General features: G+C 45.1%; 1 protein-coding gene across 4 annotated transcripts in view; it reads right to left on the bottom strand.

The window, feature by feature from the left end:
• Positions 1-27452, bottom strand: part of LOC129700768 (very-long-chain enoyl-CoA reductase-like) — a 79388-nt gene that overhangs the window by 10006 nt on the left and 41930 nt on the right. For 2 of the 4 annotated variants that reach the window (XM_055641453.1, XM_055641451.1), the window contains exons 2-9: positions 18698-18748; positions 17971-18022; positions 14124-14168; positions 8629-8732; positions 3513-3628; positions 2583-2688; positions 1633-1705; positions 823-866 (exon numbers count right to left, since the gene is read on the bottom strand). In XM_055641453.1, coding sequence (XP_055497428.1) covers positions 823-866; positions 1633-1705; positions 2583-2688; positions 3513-3628; positions 8629-8732; positions 14124-14168; positions 17971-17986 — 504 coding nt within the window. In that variant the 5' untranslated portion in view covers positions 17987-18022; positions 18698-18748. Of the gene's footprint in view, positions 1-822; positions 867-1632; positions 1706-2582; positions 2689-3512; positions 3629-8628; positions 8733-9139; positions 9195-14123; positions 14169-17970; positions 18023-18697; positions 18953-27452 lie in introns of those variants that run through there. The other 2 variants (XM_055641450.1, XM_055641454.1) reach the window with 2 other exon arrangements.

The following is a 27452-nucleotide window of genomic DNA, read 5'->3' as shown; positions in this document are numbered from 1 at the left end:
AACTTCTTTTCCCAGTTTCTGTGGGAATCCGTGGTCCTTGCCCGCTCAGAATGGAGAAGGGCCAAGCGGGGGTCACAATGTCCTCATCAGCTTCCCACAGAACTGAAATTAAGAAAGCCATCCTCCATCACCGCACTGAGTGAGGGGAGGGTACCCAGGCTGCAGAAGACCAAGTTTAATCAGACAATTTTTGTTATCATAGACAATATACAATAGACAATAGGTGCAGGAGTAGGCCATGTGGCCCTCCAAGCCAGCACCGCCATTCACTGTGATCATGGCTGATCATCCAGAATCAGTACCCCCATTCCTGCCTTCTCCCCATATCCCTTGTCTCGGCTATCTTTAAGAGCTCTACCTAACTGTCTCTTGAAAGCATCCAGAGAATTGGCCTCCGCTACCTTCGGAGGCAGAGAATTCAACAGATAATCACCTTACATCCGATGACAATAAAGGAATCTAACTCTAATTCTAATTCTGACACTATTGGTTACCTTGGAGGCGCAAGAGACTGCAGATGATGTGATCTTAGGTAAAAGACAAAGTGCTGGCGGAATTCAGCAGTTCAGGCAACATCTGGCTGAAGTCAGGCCCCAACCCGAGATATTGTCTGCCCATTTCCCTCCACGGGTCAATGTGTACGTTCCTCCAGAGTTTTGTTTTTTTTACTATTAATTATCATTATGATTACACAACGTAAATTCCAACCACCTGTACAAGATAGGATCTCCTTACTCTACAGACGGCCAATTTCATACCTCTGAATGGAACCTGAATGGGAATGCAGTCAAACATTGTATGTTGCCAGATAGCATGACCTACCACAAAGGTACCTAGTGCCAGATTGACTTGTTGGTCACCATAAACTGTGAAAATAAACAAAAGCAAATTAGGACCAAACCTAGATTTGAATGGATTAGAATGAGTGTTGGGGAAGACATGAAGAACAAGGTTAAAATTAGTATTGGGGAAGACATGAAGAGCAAGGATTGGTAGGAGAGTGAACAGGGGTAATGCCTCCAGCACCTTCATGGTCAGCTGCAGGAGGCCTCCGCCCCCGGGACACCAAGATGGCTGGGCGAGGAGAGGAGATGGACGTTGGTTTGTGGGAGGGAGGTCCTGCATGAGCACGGGGCGTACCAGGATCGGGCACTGCTCCAGTAGACCGGGCGCGCGGGATGACGGGACTTCGGACTTGTGGAAATGGCGCCAAAAGAATTCCGCGGCGCAGTCTCACAAGTGACAAATAACGGACCATTGAACCACTGGGACGTGGATCCTGACGGAAGTATGTAAAGTGATGAGAGGCATAGATAGCGTGGGCAGTCCGAACCTATTTCCGAGCATGTACTTGTCAAGGACTAAAGAGCAGAGTTTTAAAGTGAGAGCGGCAATATATAACGGAGATGTGCGGGGCAGGTGGATGTCCGAAACATGATGCTGCAAGTGGTGGTAGAGGCAGGTAGGAGAGTGGTTTTTGTAGAGGCTTTGGGACAGGCACATGGATGTGCAAGGAACGGAGGGATACGGATCATGAGAGATTAGTTTATCGTGCTCGGCATTGGACATTGTTCACCATCCTGCTCCTGTGCTGCGCTGATCTATGTTCGATGTTAATATCCTGTTACTTACAGGGAGGTGTGTAGAGTGGATGGTTGATGAAATAAGCCAGCCACGCTGTAAAGCCCCAATAATAGAAACAGTTCTGTAGAGGCAAAGGATGTGAGTCAAGTAACAGGCAGCAAGTGGTCACCTGAATGCAGTCAACTTTCTCACAAACTGGTGTTCCTGTTTACAAAGTCCTTCAATTAAGTGGATTTAAGAGTTTTTGATTTTACATTTCTGCTACAGAGGTTGTGAGTAAGCCAACCATCTATCCAGCACATCCATGAAAAACAAATTTCTTATCATCCATCGTGATTTTTTGTTAATATAACATCGGTGAGAGTATTGAGTTTAGAAGTTGGGAGGTCATGTTGCAGTTATACTGTATAAGATGTTGGTGAGGCCACATTTAGATGCCTTTTAACACTGCAAAGTAGCAACAGTTGGAGTAATTTGTTCAGTTTTGGCCACCCCAGCCATAGGGAAGAATGTTAGAAACATAGAAAATAGGTGCAGGAGTAGGCCATTCGGCCCTTCGAGCCTGCACCGCCATTCAATATAATTATGGCTGATCATCCAACTCAGTATCCAATAGAAGATTTACAAGGATGGTGTCAAGGCTCGAGGGTTTGAGCTGGAGGGAGAGGTTGAGCAGGCTGGGAGGGCAGGAGTATGGGGTGAAATTGTAGAGGTGTACAAAATCATGACAAGAATAGATTGGGTAAATGCACAGTCTATTGTCCAGAGTAGGGCAATCGAGAACCAGAGGACATAGGTTTAAGGTGAGGGGGAAAGAACTTGAGGGGTAACTTTTTTACACAAAGAATAGTGGGTGTATGGAACAAGCTGCTTGAGGAGGTAGTTGAGGCACGTACTATGGCAACATTTAAGAAGCATATTGACTGGTACATGGATAGGATAGGTTTAGAGGAATATGGGCCAATTGAGGCAGGTGGGACTAGAGTAGATGTGCTTACCTTAATGGTGTTGCGAAGAGGCATTGTGCCGTGAGAAAATCGATGCACAAACAGCGTTTCGATCAGTCGTTTGACATAGTGGAAAGAATGGCAAAAGCCAGCCAGGCTGGAAGAGACAAGGAGCACTGCAATGTGAGCATGGGGCAGGGATATCCCACAGTGACGGCACAACAACTTGCTCATGACCACATCTCCACATGGTGTGGAGCTGAGGAGTCTACTGGCCCTGATCTACAGACAGTGCTGATAATGGGTCAATGACCTGAGCTGCAGGGGGAGGAGGGGAAGATTGGGGAGTGTGGGTGCTGGGATGAGGATGGTTGGTGTGTTGAGATCTAGCTGAGAGGGAGAGTTTAATTTAGAGATACAACATGGAAACAGGCCCATCGGCCTACTGAGTCCACGCCGACCATCGATCATTGGACTTTAGACTTTAGAAATACAACGTGAAAACAGGCCCTTCAGCCCATCAAGTCCGTGCCGACCGCCAATCACCCATAAACTAGTTTTATCCTACACACTGGGTACATTTTACAGAAGCCAGTTAATCTCCAAACCTGCATGTATGTGGAATGTGGGAGGAAACACGGAGCACCAGGAGGTAACCGACGCTGTCACGGGGAGAACGTACAAACTCCCTACAGACAGCACCCATAGTCAGGATCGAACCTGGGCGTCTGGTGCTGTAGGGCAGCAACTCTGCCGCTGCGCCACCGTGCCGCACATGAGAGGGTGGGGAATGCCATGCTACACTGTGACAAGTTCTCAAACCCAAAGCCAACACCCTGTCACTTCAGGATGTAACAGTTTCCTCTATTCAACAATCGCAAGACTACAGTCGTCGACCCTTCCTCCCCCTCCGTAGAATCCGAGATGATCACACACTGAGACATGGAAACGCTGTGGGCTCCAGGCGTCCCGTGGACTTACTGCACAACGGTATGAGGACTGGTGCTGAATTCATGCTCTTCCTCGTAGATAAAAGGCAGGCGGGAATAGAAGAGCAAGTAGATGAAGAGAGGGCCTGCATACTCCGTCAGGAACACCTACAATCAAAGCACAAAGGGCAGGTCATTGTTAGCTTCAGCTGGACCGGGCAATGGGCTACAGACGGGGTATCGAGGAGTGAGGAATGCCATCGGAGAGCCAGGAGGGCCATCGGTACCTCCCGGCGAGCGCCGCAGAGCCGTCCAAGAGATGGAGCCGGCGGCAGGCGGCCAGAGACGGGCCTGTGGTGAGGGTCGGAGTTCAGACTAGGATGTGCCGGCTGGAACAAAGGGGGACTGGGCATGGCAGGGGGGGAGGGGGAGGGACTGCCGCCAATAAATATCCATGGCGACTCTTTGCGTACTCTCCACTCTTGCATACTTTGCTAAGCAAAGAGTTTTACTGTGTCATGTCACGTGTGATAATAAACGTGTGGTTCTTAACTAGTCCCACCTGCCTGCATTTGGCCCATACCCCTCCTATTCATGCACCTGAATTATTTTCTAATTACTTCTTAAACATTTCAATACTCCCAGCCTCAACTATCTCCTCTGGCAGCTTGTTCCATACACCCACCACCCTTTGTGTGAAAATGTTACCGCTAAGATTCCTATTCAATCTTTCCCCCTTTGCCTTAAACCCACGTATGTCCTCTGGTTCGCAATGCCCCTGCTCTGAGCAAGAGTGCGTCTACACGATCTACTCCTCCTATGAATTTCTACGCCTGTCTGTGATGTATTTACACGTGGAGCTCTTGTGCCTGTCTCGCTGAGGAATCGGGCAAAGTTATGACAGTGTTATGTCCCAGGTACTGTCAGGCAGACCACTGGAGTGAGTTTTCCCTGATCCCTCCTTGTCAATCCTGCTTTGCCAAAGGGTCGTGACCTCTCCAACCACGATCCCACCTCACTCCACTCTCATTCTCCACCAAACCAATTCCTCCTGTTGTGTGAGTTTTCTTCATTGCAATTAACTTTCAGAAGTTTCACCTTCAGTATATGAGCATAATTACTGTAGCTTTCCTCTTTTCTCCCCAGGCACTAGCTGCACATTCTGGGCCAAGAATGGCCCTTAAGCTCAATGTATTTCCATTCAAGATTCAAGAGATTCAAGATGAGTTTATTGTCACATGTACCAAGGTACAGTGAAATTCGAGTTACCATACGGCCAAACCAAGTGAAAAGCAGTAAGACACACAGCCATATAAAATAACATTCCTCTTTGTGATGGAAGGTAATAAAATCCAATCTCTCCCTCTTTCTTCTCCGTGGTCATGGCCATCAAAGCTCCCGCAGCCGGCGATCCGAGGCCTTTGAGTCGGGGTGATGAAACTCCCATATCAGGAAGGTTGAAACTCACCACAGCCTGGAGCCCTGACTCAGTCTCTAACCATGGACCGCGATGTTTAGACTGGGCTCCAAGTTGTTAAAGTCCTCTGGGCCGCCCGCGGCTGGAGCTCTCCACAGCCGATGCCCGGTGAGCGGATCGCAGCTCCACGATGGTTAGTCCGCACCGCACCTGCGTTGAAGCGCGGGGTCAGTCTCCGTGATAGGCCGCGCCACTCCACGACGTTAGGCCGCAATGGGGGACGGAGGTATGACACGGAAAAACCTCCGTCAAGGTAAGAGATTGAAAAAAGTATCCCCCAAAGCCCACCCCCCACACAAAACAAACCGAGAAACACTAAAACCTTAGTATCAAAGCGAAGGATGATGCGTACAAATTAGCCAGAAAAAGCAGCATACCGGAGGACTGGGAGAAATTCAGAGACCAGCAGAGGAGGACAAAGGGCTTAATTAGGAAAGGGAAAATAGATTATGAAAGAAAACTGGCAGGGAACATAAAAACTGACTGCAAAAGTTTTTATAGATATGTGAAAAGAAAGAGATTAGTTAAAACAAATGTAGGTCCCTTGCAGTCAGAAACAGGTGAGTTGATCATGGGGAACAAGGATATGGCGGACCAATTGAATAACTACTTTGGTTCCGTCTTCACTAAGGAAGACATAAATAATTTGCCGGAAATAGTAGGGGACCGCGGGTCAAAGGAGTTGGAGGAATTGAGTGAAATCCAGGTTAGCCGGGAAGTAGTGTTGGGTAAATTGAATGGATTAAAGGCCGATAAATCCCCAGGGCCATATAGGCTGCATCCCAGAGTACTTAAGGAAGTAGCTCCAGAAATAGTGGATGCATTAGTAATAATCTTTCAAAACTCTTTAGATTCTGGAGTAGTTCCTGAGGATTGGTGGGTAGCAAATGTAACCCCACTTTTTAAGAAGGGAGGGAGCGAGAAAACGGGGAATTACAGACCAGTTAGTCTAACATCGGTAGTGGGGAAACTGCTAGAGTCAGTTATTAAAGATGGGATAGCAGCACATTTTGAAAGTGGTGAAATCATTGGACAAAGTCAGCATGGATTTACGAAAGCTAAATCATGTCTGACGAATCTTATAGAATTTTTCGAGGATGTAACTAGTAGCATGGATAGGGGAGAACCAGTGGATGTGGTGTATCTGGACTTCCAGAAGGCTTTTGACAAGGTCCCACATAAGAGATTAGTATACAAACTTAAAGCACACGGCATTGGGGGTTCAGTATTGATGTGGATAGAGAACTGGCTGGCAAACAGGAAGCAAAGAGTAGGAGTAAACGGGTCCTTTTCACAATGGCAGGCAGTGACTAGTGGGGTACCGCAAGGCTCAGTGCTGGGACCCCAGCTATTTACAATATATATTAATGATCTGGATGAGGGAATTGAAGGCAATATCTCCAAGTTTGCGGATGACACTAAGCTGGGGGGCAGTGTTAGCTGTGAGGAGGATGCTAGGAGACTGCAAGGTGACTTGGATAGGCTGGGTGAGTGGGCAAATGTTTGGCAGATGCAGTATAATGTGGATAAATGTGAGATTATCCATTTTGGTGGCAAAAACGGGAAAGCAGACTATTATCTAAATGGTGGCCGATTAGGAAAGGGGGAGATGCAGCGAGACCTGGTACACCAGACATTGAAGGTAGGCATGCAGGTGCAGCAGGCAGTGAAGAAAGCGAATGGTATGTTAGCTTTCATTGCAAAAGGATTTGAGTATAGGAGCAGGGAGGTTCTACTGCAGTTGTACAGGGTCTTGGTGAGACCACACCTGGAGTATGCGTACAGTTTTGGTCTCCTAATCTGAGGAAGGACATTATTGCCATAGAGGGAGTGCAGAGAAGGTTCACCAGACTGATTCCTGGGATGTCAGGACTGTCTTATGAAGAAAGACTGGATAGACTTGGTTTATACTCTCTAGAATTTAGGAGATTGAGAGGGGATCTTATAGAAACTTACAAAATTCTTAAGGGGTTGGACAGGCTAGATGCAGGAAGATTGTTCCCGATGTTGGGGAAGTCCAGGACAAGGGGTCACAGCTTAAGGATAAGGGGGAAATCCTTTAAAACCGAGATGAGAAGAACTTTTTTCACACACAGTGGTGAATCTCTGGAACTCTCTGCCGCAGAGGGTAGTCGAGGCCAGTTCATTGGCTATATTTAAGAGGGAGTTAGATGTGGCCCTTGTGGCTAAAGGAATCAGGAGGTATGGGAGAGAAGGCAGGTACAGGATACTGGGTTGGATGATCAGCCATGATCATATTGAATAGCGGTGCAGGCACGAAGGGCCGAATGGCCTACTCCTGCACCTAATTTCTAAGTTTCTATGTTTCTAAAACATACTTTTAACGCTTACTTAAAATAACAAAACAGACAGAAAAGACAGACAGACCGTTGGCTAGGCAGCCATCGTCGTCGCCCCCTGGTGTTCATGAATGTTGCTTGATTATTCTTCATACGGTGGTGTTTCACTCTTGCTCGAGACTTATTTAATTCATAAGAGACGGAACCCCCATCTTCTGTAGCCCTGGCCTCGCGGGGAGAATCGGAAGGTCTGGTGATGACATGTTCTCAAGCTTTAGAAGTATCAGTAGCATGTACTGTATTTCAGAAGATACAGAATACCAGAGGATATTATAAGCTTGTAAACACCTACCACCAGACACAGCCACAGCTTCTTCCCCTCTGTTATCAGACTTCTGAACAGTCCTCCAATACGTTGCAGTGTAAGTCCTGGTCTCCCAACCTGCTTCATCGCGGACATTGGACTTTTTCTCAGAAACTCTACACTACTGCAAAACTACAGTCTGCACTCTGATATTGTTCTCTTTGCTCGACCTGCTGCGTTTGTGTGTGGCTTGATGGTACTTAAGTATAGTATTATCCGATTTAATTGGGTAGCTTGTAAACGAAAGCTTTTCACTGTATCTTGGTACAGGTGACAATAATAATTCCAAAACCCTAATGACATCCGCCTGTCACTTTTGCCGGCCGGAAGAGAGTCTGTGCACCACGTGTATATGGAGTGTGTGAGGCTGCAGCCCCAGTCCCATTATCTAAAGGGGCTGCTCCTTGCCTTCTGGCTGCACTTCACACCCACCGTCCTCATCTTTGGTCACCCTGTGCGTAGGGGAGAGGGTAGGGCCGAAGATGTCCTGGTTGGGTTGCTCCTGGGCCTGGACAAGCTGGCCATCCGCGGGTCACGGCGCCAGGCGGAAGAGGGCTCTGCCCGAGCCGGCTGCCTGCCCCTTTTCCGGGGTTACGTCTGCCCCAGGTGGTATGAGAGAGGGACTATCCGGGGGCACCCTTGGGAATTTCCGGGACCGCTGGGCACCGCGGAGTGTTGAACTCATCCTTGACAAGGATTGTAACATCATTGCATAGTAGTTTATTTTGTATATTTGTTTGTCTTGTAATATGGTGGTGGGCTCTGTTTTGTTTTTATTGTGTTGTATATGTTTTAATACCTGAATAAGTATTTTTGATTAAAAAATAAAAAATATATAAAACACTACCCATATGACCCAGAATAATGACAGAGCAGACATTGTAGTGGGAATGTCTTGTTTGTGTGCTGCACTGCTCTATATTCTCTATATGTTGTTCATTGACACCACTGTGCCCTACGTCACGCTACTGGCCGCCGGTCTCGAGCAGGGATTCCTCCGATCCCCAGAGGAGGCAGTGAGACTCACCGTAGTCCAGCCAACCTGGGAGCCAAGGTCTTTGAAGTAGAAGGTTGCGGTGGTGCCGACCGGGAGCGTTTGCAACACTTCGTCATCCCTGACGCATTTTCCCTCTGAGGAAGAAATGAACAGCACAGTGACAGACCCTGCTTGGGGCTTGCAATACAAAGCATCCGTTCAGAAGGAACTTCAAGTCCAGAGCAGAAACCGTGGAACCCAAACCAACCACAAACCCCCCACACACTTATTGTAAAAGTTACAAAAACAGAAAATCACGCAAATACTCTGCTGGTGAAATGAAACCGACCGCAGGTGATGAGAAACAATTGTTATTGCAGATTTTCAGCGTTTGTAATGTTTTTGTCTTCCAATTGCCATAATGTTTAGTTTAGTTTAGAGATACAGCGTGGAAACAGGCCCTTCGGCCCACCGGATCTGCACCGACCGCCGATCCCCGCATCCTAACACTATCCTACACCAGGGACAATTTTTACTATGCCAAGATAATTAACCTACAAACCTAATGATGATAGTGACATGGTGCTGTTCTGTTTCAATGAGGATGTCTTCCATGATCTTCAGTGTTTTAATGTTTTAGTGGTGGGTTGTACTTTATACTGGTGCAGTGTCTGAGATGTCTGTGCTTTGCCCCAACACAGTGAATGGTGGATTGACCAGTCCCTCAGTCAGTGTTAGTTTCAGCTCCGTGAATCAGACTGCCACGTCCACTGGTTGCCCAATAGGCCACCACAAGCGGTCCCCTTCGGCAGTGAGCATTGCTGACATTCCAGGACTATCAAGGTGGATAAACAGAGTGTGTTAACTGTAAGTCAGTCAGGCACCACATTCAATCCCCTCCTCCTCCCGTCGGTTTGGAAAAGGAGACCAGATTCTTGATCAGGCTCAATGAACTAAATGGAGTGCAAGTGACAGGGAGGTTGCCATTGTCTTCATGTCAGGACAAGCTAATAAATGCGGACGCGGTTGGGACTCCAAAAATATGGCTGTGTCTCCAGTATTTGTTTTTATGTTCAAGTGGTGATTGTGTCTGCAACATTCTCCCCCCCCCCCCCACTTAAAATAAACTCGATTCACCTAAAAAGGTTTGGAACACAACCCTGCGCAAACATCGCCGACAATCAGCGTCACCAGTCACGGGATAGGCAGCCCCCGGATAGAGTGGACGTGGAGAGTATTTTTCCATGAGTGGGATAGTCTAGGACCAGAGGTTACAGTCTCACAATTAAAGGATGTTGCTTTAGGAAGGAGATGAGGAGGAATTTATTTTGTCAGAGGGCGGTGGATCTGTGAGATTCATTGCCGCAGAAGGCTGTGGAGGCCAAGTCAATGGATATTTTTTACGGCAGAGATAGATAGATTCTTGATTAGTACAGGTGTCACAGGTTATGGGGAGGAGGCAGGAGAACGGGGTTGGGTGGGAGAGATAGATTATCCATGATTGAATGCTGGAGTAGACGCGATGGGCCAAATAGCCTAATACTGCTCCTATTACTTATGAACTTATGAGCAGACCATAGAAGAAGGCCATTTGGCCCATTCAGCTTGTACTGACTCTTTTAAATAGCAATGCAGGTAGTTCAGCTCTCCTTCCCTTTCCCTGCAATGTTTTTTCTGTTCAGCCATATCCTCAGTTCACTTTCAAAATGTGGTATTAAATGTTGCCAAAGTACTGTGAGACTGGAATAGACAAGTACTTTGTAGCTCTTCCCCAATCTGCACATGCATTCCTTCAGTTCAGTTCTTGACTCGGGGAAATCCTATGTCACTCAATGATGTAAGTTCCTATTGGAAAATTAAAACTTTAAATCAACACAGATATCACTACTTCTCCTCCTGAATACCAGATTATGCCATTGCATGGGAGCTTACTCTGACCTCATTGTTGCCTGCATGTAGCAGTGCCCACACAGCCATCAGCTATCATTAGAAACATAGAAACATAAAAAATAGGTGCAATAGGAGGCTATTCAGCCCTTCGAACCAGCATCGCCATTCATTGTGATCATGGCTGATCATCCACAATCAGTAACCCGTGCCTGCCTTCTCCCCATATCCCTTGATTCCACTAGCCCCTAGAGCTCTGTCTAACTCTCTTTTAAATCCATCCAGTGAATTGGCCTCTACTCCCTTCTGAGGCAGAGAATCCCACAAATTTACAACTGGATGAAATGATTTTTTCTCATCTCAGTTTAAATGGCCTCTCCTTTATTCTTAGACTGTGGCCCCTGGTTCTGGACTCCCCCAACATTGGGAACATTTTTCCTGCATCTAGCTTGTCCAGTCCTTTCATAATGTTATATGCTTCTATAAGATTCCTTCTCATCCTTCTAAATTCCAGTGATACAAGCCCAGTCTTTCCAATCTTTCCTCATATGACAGTGGGGTGGAAGATTGCAACCTTCACATGGTCCGCCCTGTTTCGACGAAAGCAATCAACCCGGCGTGCACAACCAAATAAGATCAAATAGAACAAGTTGTCCTGCAACTTTAGGCTGTGCACGCCATACGCAAGAAGAAGTTATATGACAATCCCACCATCCTGGGGATTAACCTACTGAATTTATGCAGAACTGCCTCTATAGCAAGGATGTCCGTCCTCAAATTAGAATTGCACACTAAAACTGCACACAATACTCAAGATGTGGTCTCACCAGGGCCCTGTACAACTTCAGAAGGACCTCTTTACTACTATACTTAAATTCTCTCATCATGTTGGCCAACATGCCATTAGCTTTCTTCACTGCCTGCTGTACCTGTATGTTTACTTTCAGTGACTGGTGTACAAGGACACCCAGGTCTCGTTGCACTTCCCTTTTTCCTAATCAGACACCATTGAGATAATAATCTGCCTCCTTGTTCTTGCCGTCGAAAGTGGATAACCTCACGTTTATCTACATTACACTGCATCTGCCCACTCACTCAACCTGTCCAAGTCACCCTGCAACCTCCTAGTATGCTCTTCGCAGTTCACGCTGCCACCCAGCTTTGTGTCATCTGCAAATTTTCTATTGTTTTAATCCCATCGGCTAAATCACTAATATACAGTTTATTGTAAATAGTTGCAGCCCCAGCACTGGGCCTTGCGGCACTCCACTCGCCACTGCCTGCCATTCGGATAGGGACCCGTTTATTCCTACTCTTTGTTTCCTGTCTGCCAACCAATTCTCTATCCTTGTCAATATCCTACCCCCAATACCATGTGCTCTAATTTTGCCCATAAATCTCCTGTGTGGGACCTTATCAAAGGCTTTCTGAAAGTCCAGATATACTGCATCCACTGGCTCGCCTTCATCCATTTCACTTGTCACATCCTCAAAAAATTCCAAAAGATTAGTCTCTCTCACTCCTTTGTTGAAAAGTGGGATAACATTAGCTACCCTCCAATCCACAGCAACTGATCCTGAATCTGTATAACATTGGAAAATGATCACCTATGTGGCCATGATTTCTAGAGCCACCTCCTTGAGAACCCTGGGATGCAGACCATCAGGCCCTGGGGATTTATCAGCCTTCAGTCCCATCAGTCTACCCAATACTATTTCTCGCCTAATGCAAATTTCTTTCAGCTCCTCTGGTACATCTGGGGGATTGTTTGTGTCTTCCTTAGTGAAGACAGAATCAAAGTACCTGTTCAACTCTTCTGCCATTTCCTTGTTCCCCATAATAATTTCATCCGTTTCTGCCTTCAAGGGACCCACATTTGACTTTACTAATCTTTTTCTCTTAACATACCTAAAGAAGCTTTTACTATCCTTCTTTATATTCTTGGCCAGCTTACCCTCGTACTTTGTCTTTTTTCCCCATATTGCCCTTTTTGTTACCTTCTGTTGTCCTTTGAAAATGTCCCAATCCTCTGGTTTCCTGCTACTCTTTGCTATGTTATACACCTTTTCTTTTAGTTTTATTCCATCCCTAACATCTATTGTCAGCCACAGTTGCCTCTTACCCCCCTTGGAATCTTTCTTCCTCTTTGGAATGAAATGATTCTGCATCTTCTGGATTATGCCCAGAAATTCCTGCCATTGTTGTTCCACCGTCATTCATGCTAGGATCCTTTTCCAGTCGACCTTGGCCAGCTCCTCTCTCATGCCTTCATAGTCCCCTTTGTTTAACTGCAACACTGACACTTCTGATTTAACCTTCTCCCTCTCAAATTGCAGATTAAAACTTATCATATTATGGTCACTACCTACTTTACCTTGAGTTCCCTTATTAAATCTGGTTCATTAGATCACACTAAATCCAGAATTGCCTTCTCGCTGGTAGGCTCCAGTACAAGCTGCTCTAAGAATCCATCTCGGATACACTCTACAAACTCCCTTTCTTGGGGTCCAGAACCACCCTGATTTTCCCAGTCTACCTGCATACAGAAATCTCCCATAACCACAGTGGCATTACTTTTGTTACATGCCAATGTTAACTCCTGCATCAACTTGCACCCTACATCCAGGCTACTGTTTGGGGGCCTGCAGATAACTCCCATTAGTGTCTTACATTTACAATTCCCCAATTCTATCCACAGCGACTCTACATTGTCAGTCCCTATGTCACCCCTTGCAAGGGACTGAATTTCATCCCTCACCAACAGAGCTACCCCACCTCCTCTGCCATTGGTGCCTAAAAGAAATCGGTGATGGATAGATTCCAACCCGAAACATCACCTATTCTCCAGATTCTACCTGACCCGCTGAGTTACTCCAACACTTTGTGTCCATCTTCGGTGTAAACTAGCATCTGCAGTTCCTTCCTACATATTATTGGTGCCTGCATTGTCACAGTGTCCATACATTGAAACCGTTATCATTAACTGGCAGAAACAAGGAACTGCAGATGCTGGATTACACAAAAGGACACAAAGAGATTGGCTTTGCAGCATAAGGGGGCGTCCTGAGAGTATGAAAGGCATTGTATAAATGCAAAGCCACTGGAAGTATAGGATTTTGGTGTGTGTGCTTTATCATCATTCCTTACAACGCTATGTACGACAGTGATCGCAACTTCTACTGAATTGTGGATGGCCGATGGCTCACTAGAAGCTCATCCGCCCTTTGACAGGTCCTGCATAACACAGGAGAAACACCTTTACAACAAATAGGTAGAGAGTAAGGAACAGATGCCAGGCTATTTTACGGTTTCCTGATTCAATCATAGGATGTGTTTGCAACTAAAATGGCTTTGCATTGGTTCAGTGGTGGGGCTGGTCAGTATACGCCAAATCATTAATTAATTCTGGGATTTAATGGCATGGTTTGGAGGTAACTTTGTCTTAGTTTTGTCACTTTGTCAACACTTATGTACTGCCTAGGTGATGTCCACTATATGATTTAGCCAGGTTGTACGCAAAACAAAGCATTACACTGCACATGTGACAATAAAGTCTAATTGAATCATTAAATTAACCATATCTGACTCACAGTGTACAAACTGGATCATTTCAAATGGAATAAAGCAAACCGGATGATCGATTGCTGTACGGTACTTACTGGGATCTAACCTGATGGATTGTCTTGCTGGATACCACTGGGGGTCTAAAAAAAGGAGATGCAAAAAATAGAATTTATCTGTTATAGCAAAGTGTCACACAGCAGTAACGAGCTTGCAATGGAGAGGTGCTGGAATGAGGAGACTGAATTTCCCACTGGGGCACCATCCCTTTGGGAGGTGTGATACAACTGAATTATGCCCACCCAAACTTACTTCTGCTCATCTGCCTTATTGTCCGTGGCTTAGTTTGGTTTAGTGTAGAGATACAGCACGGAAACAGGCCCCTTGACCCACCGAGTCCGCGCCGACCAGCGATCGTTGCACACTAGCACTATCCTACGCGTCAGGGTCGATTTACGATTTTTTACTGAAGCCAAATTAACCTACAAACCTGTACGTCTTTGGAGTGTGGGGGGAGACCGGTGCACCCGGAGAAAACCCACGTGGTCACGGGGCCCACTCAACAATTACTTCTGCTCACCTGGGTTCACCTTATTTGTGAAGAGCGTTCTATGTGGAGATGGTTTAGCTGAAGACTAGAATTAGCTAAAGACGGGTCCTGACCCAAAACGTCACCTCTCCATGTTCTCCAGAGATGCTGCCTGACCCGCTGAGTTACTCCAGCACGTTGTGCCTTTTTTTAAACTAGAATTAACACATCCTGCAAGTTCCTATGAATGGTCTGTTTTCAGATCCTATGAATGATGCTATGAATACTGCCCAGCAATATTGATGACCTACCCCCCTCCCCCCATTGCCACAGGAGCTTGGAGTTTGGAGGGAGAGATTGATCAGCCATGACTGAATGGCGGTGTAGACTTGATGGGCCGAATGGCCCAATTCCTCTCCTATCACATGAACTTATTCCCTCTCCAAAGTTACTCCTGGACCTATGTTCAGATAATGCAACTTGCTCCATACAAAAAACATCCTGCGCAAAATCCCTCTGATCTTCTGCCAATTAAATTAGAATAGTATCGTAAGGCTATTGCACCCTTGGCATTAGGGGCAGATTCTCCCCACTTACACTGTCAGTTTTGAATCCTTCCATTAAAACTTATTTTTCTGTTATCTGGTCATCAGGGGCCAATCCTAACTCTGAAGTCTCACCAAACAACTGGAGACTCCCGCCATTGTTTCCACTTTCCAAGGCTTAGACATCCTGCGTCAAGTGTGATCGTATGAATTCAACACAGTGTTCCAGTCAACCAATCATTTAGAGATGCCTAGCATAACTTCCTTGCTTGTGTGCTATTAATAAAGCCAAAGATCCTGTATCCTTTTTTAAAAGATTTCTGAACATGACCCTTTACTGGGACTATGTGTACGATTTTATACGTGGCCTGTTTTGGACGGGGCATTTAAACAATACATAAATATTGAACACAAATATTGATCTTACAGTGGTTTACATAAAAAACATGAGAATAGATTGACGCGCAGAGTCCTTTGCCCAGAGTAGGCGAATCGAGAACCAGAGGACATGAGATTAAGGAAATGGGGGAAAGGTTTAACAGGAACCTGAGGGGTAACTTTCTCACTCAAAGGGTGGTGGGTGTATGGAACGAGCTGCCAGAAGAAGCAGTTGAGGCAAGTACTATCGTAACATTTAAGAAACATTAAGGTACATGGATAGGACAAGTTTAGAGGGATATGGACCATATGCAGGCAGGTGGGACTAGTGTAAATGGGACATGTTGGTTGGTGTGGGAAAGTTGGGCCTGTACGACTTTATGACTCCATGACTATGACATTTGTGCATATACCTGTGGCCTCAACGCCATCTTTCCTTGCAGTCCATTCCACCTATCGCTTGCCAAATGACAAACTGCCGGGGAAATCAGCAGGTCAAAGTTTTGGCCCATATCCTTCTGAACCTGTCCTATCCATGGACCTGTCTAAATGTTGCTTAAACGTTGTGATAGTACCTGCTTCAACTACCTCCACTGGCAGCTTTTTCCATATACCCACCACCCTTTGCATGGAAATGTTGGCCCTCAGATTCCTATTAAACCTTCCCCCCTCACCTTAAACCTATGTCCTCTGGTTCTCGATTCCACTACTCTGAGCAAGAGACTCTGTGTGTCTACCCTATCAATTCCTCTCAAGATTTTGTACACCTCTATAAGATCACCCCTCAACCTCCTGCACTCCAAGGAATAGAGTCCTAATAACCCTGTCCCACGGTACGAGTTCATTCCAAGAGCTCTCCCGAGTTTGCCCTGATTCGAACTCGGAGATTTACGGTAATATCCGCTCGTCGGTACTCGGGGCTCTCGTGGACATTTTTCACCATGTTGAAAAATCTTCACGAGTCTTCCCGTGCTTACCTGCCGTTAGCGAGTCTTCCCGAGTACCTGCTGTTGGCGTTACGAGCCACAAAGAGACGTCCCCGAGCTCTGACGTACTCGCTACGTTCATTCTCCGTGCTTACCACGAGTGATTTTTTTTTTTAACTCGGGAGAGCTCTTGGAATGAACTCGTACTGTGGGATAGGGCTTTAAACTGCTCAACCTCTCCCTATAGAACAGGCCCTTGAGTCCTGGCAACATCCTTGTAAATGTACAGCAGCCATTCATATACTAGCACATCGTTAGTTTGTGGGAGGAAAGTGGAGTATCAAGGAGAAATCTAGTCAGTCACCACGAGAAGGCGAAACCAACACTTACACAAATGTGGGAGAAGTGGAGATAGTGTAGGAATTGATTTTGAAGAGAACTTTGAAATAATGATGTGATCCCAAGTTTACGTCATTTAATATTAATATCAAAAAGAGCAGCTCTCCTATTGCCTGTACCTGGGAGACTTTCTTGATTAGTGCGGGTGTGAGGGGTTATGGGGAGAAGGCAGGAGAATGGGGTTGAGAGAACAGCCATGATTGAATGGTGAAGTTCACCTGATGGGCCGAATGGCCTAATTCTGCTGCTGGAACTTATGAACATAATGTGAGTGTTTAAGAAGGAACTGCAGATGCTGGAAAATGGAAAGTACACAAAAATGCTGGAGAAACTCAGCGGGTGCAGCAGCATCTATGGAGCGAAGGAGATAGGCAACGTTTCGGGCCGAAACCCTTCTTCGGTCATCATGTGAGTGACTCATTTAGGCCCTATAATTACTCTTCCCTTCATTTGCCAAATCTTAGACCATATATAAATTTATAGAAGATTAATGCTCCCTTTTAAGTGCCCGGCTAATCTATTCTCATTCAGACTTTGAACCTCATCTTTCCCTCTCAGCTGTATTATATGTTTACGCTTGGCTCTGGACTTCAATACGAGTCTGACATTCATCATAACCTTCTTTTCTTTTGATCTTCAATAATCTCTGGTCATCCGGAGAGCTTTAGATCTCAGGAGTGAGTGTATACCCAAACAACCTTATCTTTGAATGCCCGGGGGGCAAATGAAATCTGATTAGGCAGAAAACATGGAAAGATCAATGGAGGGGGGGGGGCCTCCATTGATCTTTCCATGGCTACCGACGTTTTCTGCCTAATCAGATTTCATTGGGTACGTCTTCATTGTAATGGGTTGTTAAATTTATCCTTGTGGGCAGCTGGTGGGGGAATAAATAACCCAGATCCAGGAATTGTCATCCACGCAAAATGGATTTACACGAAATAGCTTACCACCTCCCACACCAAACCAACGCTCCTATTCCACAGCTTCCACAAGACAAAAACTTCTATCTTCGCTATAAGAGCTAATGCGTCTTTAACAATGAGTCTCGGTAGGAGAAAGCAAAGCAATTGATGAACTAAATGTAAACAATAGTCAGATTAGTTTACAAATAACATTTGTACACTGCTTAAGGTGCACTGGAATTATTGCCAAAGGTTTGACTCACATGACTTGTGGAACATGGATTTTATTTCTCCAACTGTGGCATTTGGTTCGACCTGAGCAAGAGATGAATGAAAAGTGCTCAGTGAAACTGCTTGCTTGCGATTCTTAAGAAGGAAAGAGTGCTGACTTTTGCAATAATAACTTTACGAGCAAATGTAACCGAGCTGTACATGTCCCAGTAATGTGCTCGCCCACACTGAGGACATGATTATTTGTTAAAATGACATTCTAGTTCGAGGCAGCATCACAGTGCCTAAAGAAATCTCAAACTGCTCTGCAACAAAGTTGTCCTCGGCGAAAGCACAATTTTTACACTTGTTAACCAAATCACATTCAAAACTACCCTTCTCTTTCTATCTATATTAAAAAAAACTAGAAGCAGAATCAATCCACAATTGAACATTTTAATAATGTATGAGTGATGTACATGAAAAGTATTTTACTATAAAATGTAACTATACTATGTAACATAATATTTTAGCTTCTAATAAAAAAAATAATTTTTAAACAAAAAAAAAACTACCCTTCAAGCATTTAAGAACTTTACACTAGATGAAAAATGTGACTGGATTCTCATTAAATGCTGCCAACTTTTATAAAGGTTCTGTGAGTGAAATATTTGTTTAGATACATTTCAAAGTTGCTTTATTTTAAAATAAAGTTAATACTATAAGTGTTTGTTAAGCCACAATGGTAGCCAAGGCATTTGTAAGTGTTTAGGCTCTCACCTTGTCCAGGAAGCATAGCTGTTCCTTGTTCTTGGCATCCAGAATCTCCACCTCAAAGAAAACAAATGATTTTACTTTTTTAGACGAGGCTGCAGAGTCCCTTGCCTGCTGCGCGACATTTGTGGCGACTGCTTTCTTTTTAAAGCTCGAGGCAGTGAATACAGCTGTTAGGTCGATGGTTTGTAGTGCGGCCATTGCTTGTGCAGCAGGGGGAACGGCCGGTGCTAAATGTTGCACCAACCGACACACCAGCAGGGCTGGCTGTGAAGAAAGTGGCAACGACGCATGTCCTTGACATTTCCATACGACAATAACTGCACGACGGATCCTGACAGCAGCATGACAGAAGAACCCAACTGATGGAAATGTCCTTGTAATGTGATAGTCCGCATCGTGAACTCCATCAGCCACGGTTGTAGTAGAGCAGATCCTTTTTCTACTCCAGCTGTTTCTCTGCCTGAATATTCACCCTCCAGACCAACACTAAGTTAGTCACAGCAAAGTGTATTATCAAATGAATCTGATAAACTCTTTCACTTTGAGTGCATTATGAAACACAGCATACCATACATTATAAAATATCCAACACTGCGGGACTTAATACCAAGTACAAATCAACATTCTTATTCTCTGCATGTTATAGAAACAAACTCACGTACATTTTCACACCTCTAGATTCCCTCTCCCCTGACTCTCAGTCTGAAGAAGGGTCTCGACCCGAAGCTGCCTGACTCGCTGAATTACTCCAGCGTTTTGTGTCCATCTCGGTGTAAACCAGCATCTGCAGTTCCTTCCTACACATCATTTAAGTTTGATAGTTAAATGAACAGTACAATCAAAAAACGCTTGCTTCTAGGATTAATAAAATGTAAAAGGAGTTTCATGTTTGAAATGAAATATTTGATTTCAGACATTTAAAAGTGACTTTATCTGATCCTTGTCATGATTGATTTTGAGAGGCTTTCTGTGAAAGGATGTGTGTGACTTCTATGGAACGTGCATGTGGGTAGTGTACACGCATCAATCTGACCACTTGTCAACATACTAATCCCTATACAATCCAAGCTTACAATAATAAGAATTTTTAATATCGCTTTTAGCACAGTAAAACATTTCACACTAGCTAAGGAAGAGGAGCTTAATCGAACAAAACTGAATACTAAGCCAAATAAGATTTAGTTTATGTGTAGGAAGGAACTGCAGATGTTGGTTTAAACCGAAGATAGACACAAAATTCTGGCGTAACTCAGTAACTCTCTGGAGAGAAGGAATAGGTGACGTTTTGGGTCAGTGCTTTTGGATCAGTTCTTTTCTCAAGAGATGCTGTCTGACCCGCTGAGTTACTCCAGCTTTTTGTGTCTATCTAAGATTTAGTTTACTTTAGATTATTGTCACGTGTGCCGAGGTACAGTGAAAAGCTGTCAGGTGATATTAGTTTAGTTTTAGTTTAGAGATACAGCGTGGAATCCGCTTCTTTGGCCCCTGAATCCGAGCAGACTAGTGATCCCCACTCACTAACACTTCCCAAAACGCTTGGGACAATTTGCAATTTTACCAAACCCAAGTAACCTGCAATCCTGTACATCTTTTGTGTGTGGGAGGGAACCTGAGCACCCAGAGAGAACCCACGTAGTTCACGGGGAGAACGTACAAACTCTTTACAGACAGCACCTGTAGCCAGGATCGAACCTGGGTCTCTGGCACTGTAAAGGGCCTGTCCCACGGGGGGACGCGCGGGGGTCGAGTGATCCCGTACGAGTTGACGTGAAGTTCGAGCGAAGTCGCGGGAAGTTTGCGCTAAGCGTACGCCGTCAAGATGCTGCGTACGGCGTCGAGATGGTGCATATGCCCGTCGAGGCGGTGCGTACGGCCTCAATATGGCTGCGGGCCGGCAGGCGTTGCCGTTGCCGCGCGGAATTTTTGATTGTCAGTTTTTCGGAGCCCCGCACAATGTCGGGACCAGCTCCGCACAACTCCATACGGCTCAGGCGATCGAAGTGGGACCCGCCCCGCAAAGCCGTACGGCTCAAGCGACCACGTTAGGTCGCACTTGCCGCATGCAGTCGCATGCTCGTGGGACAGGCCCTTTAGAAAAGATTCATCACGGGGGGTAAGTTTTAAGGAGCAACTTAAAGAAAATGTTAGAGAGAGAGAGAAATAGTAAGACTGAGATGGATGACCAAACTTTAGCATCTAGTCAACTTAAGACTAACACTGACCCTTCTCATTTCCTAATAAAACCAAGCAAACATTTTTGAAAGGAGGTTATAGACAATAGACAATAGGTGCAGGAGTAGGCCATTCAGCCCTTCGAGCCAGCACCGCCATTCAATGTGATCATGGCTGATCATCCCCAATCAGTACCCCCGTTCCTGACTTCGCCCCATATCCCCTGACTCAGCATGAAAAGTGTCGCCTTTACAACCATGGGGGAATATAGTGGTGATAAGTTGGATCTTATGTCCACCAACATGTGACAAAGGTGAGAACCAACAGCTCCACCGAGTACCTGGAGCACATGATAACACACGCCAAGCGCTCGAAACAAGAATGACCAGATTCACGGACAACTGAAATTCTGCAACCATCTTGAGGTAAGACAGCTACGATTATTTAGAAGCAAAATAATAGTTCTGATCTAATAATAAAAATAATAATAATAATAATAATAATAATAATAATAATAATAATAATAATAATAATAATAATAATATATTTTATTGTCATTGCACATAAGCGGAACGAGATTTGGTATGCAGCTTCCAACCGATGTCATAACATAAATAAATAATAAATTTGGATTTAGATGTCTCGAGAACATGGATTGTAAAAAGAACAGTAAAACAGTCAAAAATGTATGACCTACAGAGACACAAAGATGCCAGTGGTATGATATAACCAAATATCAACAATCCCTCATAGATGATGTGAGAAAGCTGCTCAACTATATGGTCACGGCCATTGGCACCGAGCCTTCAAATGCTCCTCGCATGCTATTTTTTGGCAATTGTTAAAAGACACGCTGCCTAAAGTATTTGTTTCGCCAGCCGCACACAACACACATACCACAACCAGAGAGCAGTGCTGAACTACCCTCTACCTCTTTGGTGACCCTCGGACTACCCTTGATCGGACTTCGCTGGCTTAACCTTGCACTAAACATTATTCCCTTATCATGTATCTGTACATTGTAAATGGATGGATTGTAATCATGTATTGTCTTTCTACAGACTTGTTAGCACGCAACAAAAAGCTTTTCACTGTACATTGACAATAAACTAAACTAAACTAAACTAAACCAAACTAAATGAAGCATTTTCAGTCACGGCTCCCACTCCTGTACATACAGGTTAGATCTATATACCTGATGCAACTATCTGAAATAGGGCAACACGGTGGCGCAGGGGTGAAGTTGCTGCCTTACAGCGCTTAAAGTGCCAGAGACGCAGGTTCGATCCTGACCATGGAATTTTGTATGTTCTCCTTGTGTGCTAACCAGTCAGCAGAAAGACAATACATGATCAGTCTGAAGAAGGATTTCGGCCCGAAACGTTGCCTATTTCCTTCGCTCCATAGATGTTGCTGCACCCGCTGAGTTTCTCCAGCATGTTTGTGTACCACATGATTACAATCGATCCATTTGCAGGTTTGTAGGTTAATTGGCTTTGGTAAAATTATAAATTGTCCCCAGTGTTTAGGGTAGCGGGGTTTATCTCCGAGATCTTCGGTTTCCTCCCACACTCCAAATACCTACAAGTTTGTAGGTTAATTGGCTTGGTATAAATGTAAATGATCTCTAGTATGTGTAGGATAGTGTTATTGTGCGGGGGATGGCAGGTCGATGCGGACTCAGTGGGCCGATGGGCCTATTTCCGCGCTGTATCTTTAAACTAAACCAAACTAAACTAAACTCAAAGTCGTCAATGATTCACGCTTCAGCTTGTGTACAAGAAGTTTGCAACAAAATCCCAACACCTCGACGGGTTATTGACAGTCCCAATCAACGTGAGACATGCTAAAACCATCAGCTTGCAATAACTTGGTGCCTACAACATGGTAACATGACTCAAGGCATTCTGCAGACCTGTTGTCAAACATTCCTTAAAGCAGTAGTTTAGAAAGAACACATGCATGTAACGGATATCAAGGCTTGATGTGTGAAAATATCCCAGCTTCCATACTTTTCAACTCTGATTTAATTATAACTTCAGTGAGTGATGTGGAGATTAAGCGAGCCCGTATTAGAAACTTAAAGGTTTAGGTTTAGGGTTTGTTATTGTCAACTATTATTATTATCAATTGTCACCAAATTACTGAATTATCACTTGCATGTGAATGAAAAGAACACTAAATGCACTGTAAGTGTCCAGGGCGTTTATAAATTCATGTTCATAAGTGATAGGAGCAGAATTAGGCCAATCGGCCCATCAAGTCTATTCCACCATTCAATCATGGCTGATCTATCTCTCCCTCCCTCCCAACTCCATTCTCCAGCCTTCTCTCCATAACCCCTGACACACGTACGAATCAAGAATTTATATATCTCTGCCTTAAAAATATCCAAAGAATTCCACAGATTTGACACCCTCTGACCAAATAAATTCCACTTCATCTTTCTAAAGGAACATCCAATCAAGCCAAACTCGTACAATAGGTTAAGCAAGGGGAAATACAGAGTGCAGAATAAAGTTCTCAGCATAGTAGCACGTCGTTTCCACAGATAAAGGGATATGGATTATGCACGGGCAGATAAGGATTGGTCTTGGCATCATGTTCGGCACAGCTTGGTGGGCCGAAGAGCCTGTTCTTGTGCTGTACTGTTCTATGTTCTATAAAGTCCAATGTCCGCAATGGGGTAGAGATGAATCAAACAGTACAGTGCAAACACAAAGATAGTGGGATACAAACGCAACAGGTTGTTTCTCAACAAGCAGCGGTGGCGCAGCGGTAGAGTTGCTGCCTTTCAGCGCTTGCAGCGCCGGAGTCCCGGGTTCGATCCCGACTGCGGGTGCCGTCTGTACGGAGTTTGTGCGTTCTCCCCCTGATCACGTGGGTTTTCTTCGAGATCTCCTGTTTCCTCCCACACTCCAAAGAATGTACAGGTATGTAGCTTAATTGTGGCTTGGTGTATGTATAAATTGTCCCTAGTGTGCGTAGTATAGTGTTAATTACGAAGAAAGACTGGATAGACTTGGTTTATACTCTCTAGAATTTAGGAGATTGAGAGTGGATCTTATAGAAACTTACAAAATTCTTAAGGGGTTGGACAGGCTAGATGCAGGACGATTGTTCCCGATGTTAGGGAAGTCCAGGACAAGGGGTCACAGCTTAAGGATAAGGGGGAAATCCTTTAAAACCGAGATGAGAAGAACTTTTTTTCACACAGAGAGTGGTGAATCTCTGGAACTCTCTGCCACAGAGGGTAGTTGAGGCCAGTTCATTGGCTATATTTAAGAGGGAGTTAGATGTGGCCCTTGTGGCTAAGGGGATCAGGGGGTATGGAGAGAAGGCAGGTACGGGATACTGAGTTGGATGATCAGCCATGATCATATTGAATGGCGGTGCAGGCTCGAAGGGCCGAATGGCCTACTCCTGCACCTAATTTCTATGTTTCTATGTTTCTAATGTGCAGGGATCGCTGGTCGGCACAGACTCGGCGGGCCGAAGGGCCTGTTTGGGCGCTGTATCTTTCAAGTATACTAAAACTAAATTCATCTGAAGAGGTTTGGTGTTGACCCATTAGCGAATGCTAGCGTATCTTCCTGTCTTTAGTTCTTAGGAAGTTTACACAAATGTTAACCCATCTTTTCTCGTTCCAGACGCTGACTGCCCTCCTGTACATCTCCACTACCTTCAGTTGATCTTCATCTCTCCCCCCTGCAGCCAGGAATGGCTCCATGAAACACTTCAGTTTCCTCTTGTCATGAACAGTATTCTTTTCCACTGCTGCCGCCCGCCCTCGTGGCGATTTGTCCCGTTCTCGTTTGTTTTGCGTTTTGGTCAGGATCAGGTGTGTCTTTTCCCTGCACCTGCTGCCAGCACTGGCTTGTCACAAATGGATTACAGCTAATATTTTTCTTCCATGATTAACGCTTCATGACATTGAATATTTGCATGGTCATTGTTTTCATATTTTCATGTAATCCCCCTTTAGTTTAGTTTAGAGATACAGCGTGGAAACTGGCCGCTCGGCCCATCAACTCTGCACCTACCAGCCCTGCACAATAACACGCAAGCCTGCACTAGGGACAATTTACACTTATGCCAAGTATGCAAACCCAAGCCAATTAACCTTACAAACCTGTACGACTTTGGAGTACAAACTCCGTACAGACAGCACCCGTAGTCAGGATCGAACCCGGTTCTCCGGCGCTGCAAGCGCTGTAAGGCAGCAACTCTACCACTGTGCCACCGTGCCGTCCCTTCATGCCCCACATGCATTCCGGACACTTCTCCTACAAACTGAATAGGAGAATCCGCAAAGAGTAGGAGTAAACGGGTCCTTTTCACAATGGCAGGCAGTGACTAGTGGGGTACCGTAAAGGCTCAGTCCTGGGACCCCAGCTATTTATGATATATATTAATGATTTGGACGAGGGAATTAAATGCAACATCTCCAAGTTTGCGGATGACACAAAGCTGGGGTGCAGTGTTAGCTGGGAGGAGGATGCTAGGAGGCTGCAAGGTGACTTGGATAGTCTGGGTGAGTGGGCAAATGCTTGGCAGATGCAGTATAATGTGGATAAATGTGAGGTTATCCACTTTGGTGGCAAAAACAGGAAAGTAGATTATTATCTGAATGGTGGCCGATTAGGAAAGGGGGAGATGCAACGAGACCTGGGTGTCATGGTACACCAGTCATTAAAAGTAGGCATGCAGGTGCAGCAGGCAGTGAAGAAGGTGAATGGTATGTTAGCATTCATAGCAAAAGGATTTGAGTATAGGGGCAGGGAGGTTCTACTGCAGTTGTACATGGTCTTGGTGAGACCACACCTGGAGTATTGCTAACAGTTTTGGTCTCCTAATCTGAGGAAAGACATTCTTGCCATAGAGGGAGTACAGAGAAGGTTCACCAGACTGATTCCTGGGATGTCAGGACTTTCATATGAAGAAAGACTGGATAGACTCGGCTTGTACTTGCTAGAATTTAGAAGATTGAGGAGGGATCTTATAGAAACTTACAAAATTCTTAAGGGGTTGGACAGGCTAGATGCAGGAAGATTGTTCCCGATGTTGGGGAAGTCCAGAACAAGGGGTCACAGTTTAAGGATAAGGGGGAAATCTTTTAGGACCGAGATGAGGAAAACTTTTTTCACACAGAGAGTGGTGAATCTCTGCAATTCTCTCCCGCAGAAGGTAGTTGAGGCCAGTTCATTGGCTATATTTAGGAGGTAGTTAGATGTGGCCCTTGTGGCTAAAGGGATCAGGGGGTATGGAGAGAAGGAAGGTACAGGATACTGAGTTGGATGATCAGCCATGATCATATTGAATGGCGGTGCAGGCTCGAAGGGCCGAATGGCCTACTCCTGCACCTATTTTCTATGTTTCTATGTTTCTATGTTTCTATGAATCCATGCCACCAGTTCTGGTCCTCAGTTCCATGCCTTCCTCCATCACCTCTGTTAATTTCAACAAAAAGTAAAGTAAAAAGTACATAGAAACATAGAAAATAGGTGCAGGAGGAGGCCATTCGGCCCTTCGAGCCAGCACCGCCATTCATTGTGATCATGGCTGATCTTCCCCTATCAATAACCCGTGCCTGCCTTCTCCCCATATCCCTTGACTCCACTAGCCCCCCTAGAGTATCTAACTCTCTCTTAAATCCATCCAGTGACTTGGCCTCCACTGCCCTCTGTGGCAGGGTATTCCATAAATTCACAACTCTCTGGGTGAAAAAGTTATTTCTCACCTCAGTCTTAAATGACCTCCCCTTTATTCTAAGACTGTGGCCCCCTGGTTCTGGACTCGCCCAACATTGGGAACATTTTTCCTGCATCTAGCTTGTCCAGTCCTTTTATAATTTTATATGTTTCTATAAGATCCCCTCTCATCTTTCTAAACTCCAGGCCTAGTCTTTCCACTCTTTCCTCATATGACAGTCCCGCCATCCCAGGGATCAATCTCGTGAACCTATGCTGCACAGCCTCAATCACAAGGATGTCCTTCCTCAAACTAGGAGACCAAAACTGTACACAATACTCCAGATGTGGAGCATAATTCCTTGAAAGTGGCGTCACAGGTAGATAGGGCTTTCCATGGTAGAGGAACTAAAACTAGAGGGCATAGGTTTACAGTAAGAGATTTAATAGGAACCTGAGGGGCAATAGAAGGGTGGTGTAGATATGGTGGAGGGAGTTGAAACAGGTACTATAACAACATTTAAAAGACATTTGGACAGGTACATGGATAGTTTAGTTTAGTTTAGTTTAGTTTAGTTTAGTTTAGTTTAGTTTAGTTTAGTTTAGTTTAGTTTAGTTTAGATATACAGCAAGCTATCGCCCACCAAGTCCACACCGACCAGCGATTCCCACACATTAACACTATCTTGCACACACAAGGGAAAATTTACACTTATGCCAAGCCAATTTACCTACAAACCTGTACGTCTTTGGAGTGTGGGAGGAAACCGAAGTTCTGGGAGAAAGCCTACGCAGTCAAGGGGAGAACGTACAGACAGCACCTGTAGTCGGGATCGAACCTGGGTCTCTAGCCCTGCAAGCGCTGAAAGGCAACAACTCTACCGCTGCACCACTGT

The sequence above is a fragment of the Leucoraja erinacea genome, chromosome 10 (assembly GCF_028641065.1).
Source record: "Leucoraja erinacea ecotype New England chromosome 10, Leri_hhj_1, whole genome shotgun sequence".
NCBI classification, from domain to species: domain Eukaryota; kingdom Metazoa; phylum Chordata; class Chondrichthyes; order Rajiformes; family Rajidae; genus Leucoraja; species Leucoraja erinaceus.
This window is presented reverse-complemented; position numbering and strand designations above follow the sequence as displayed.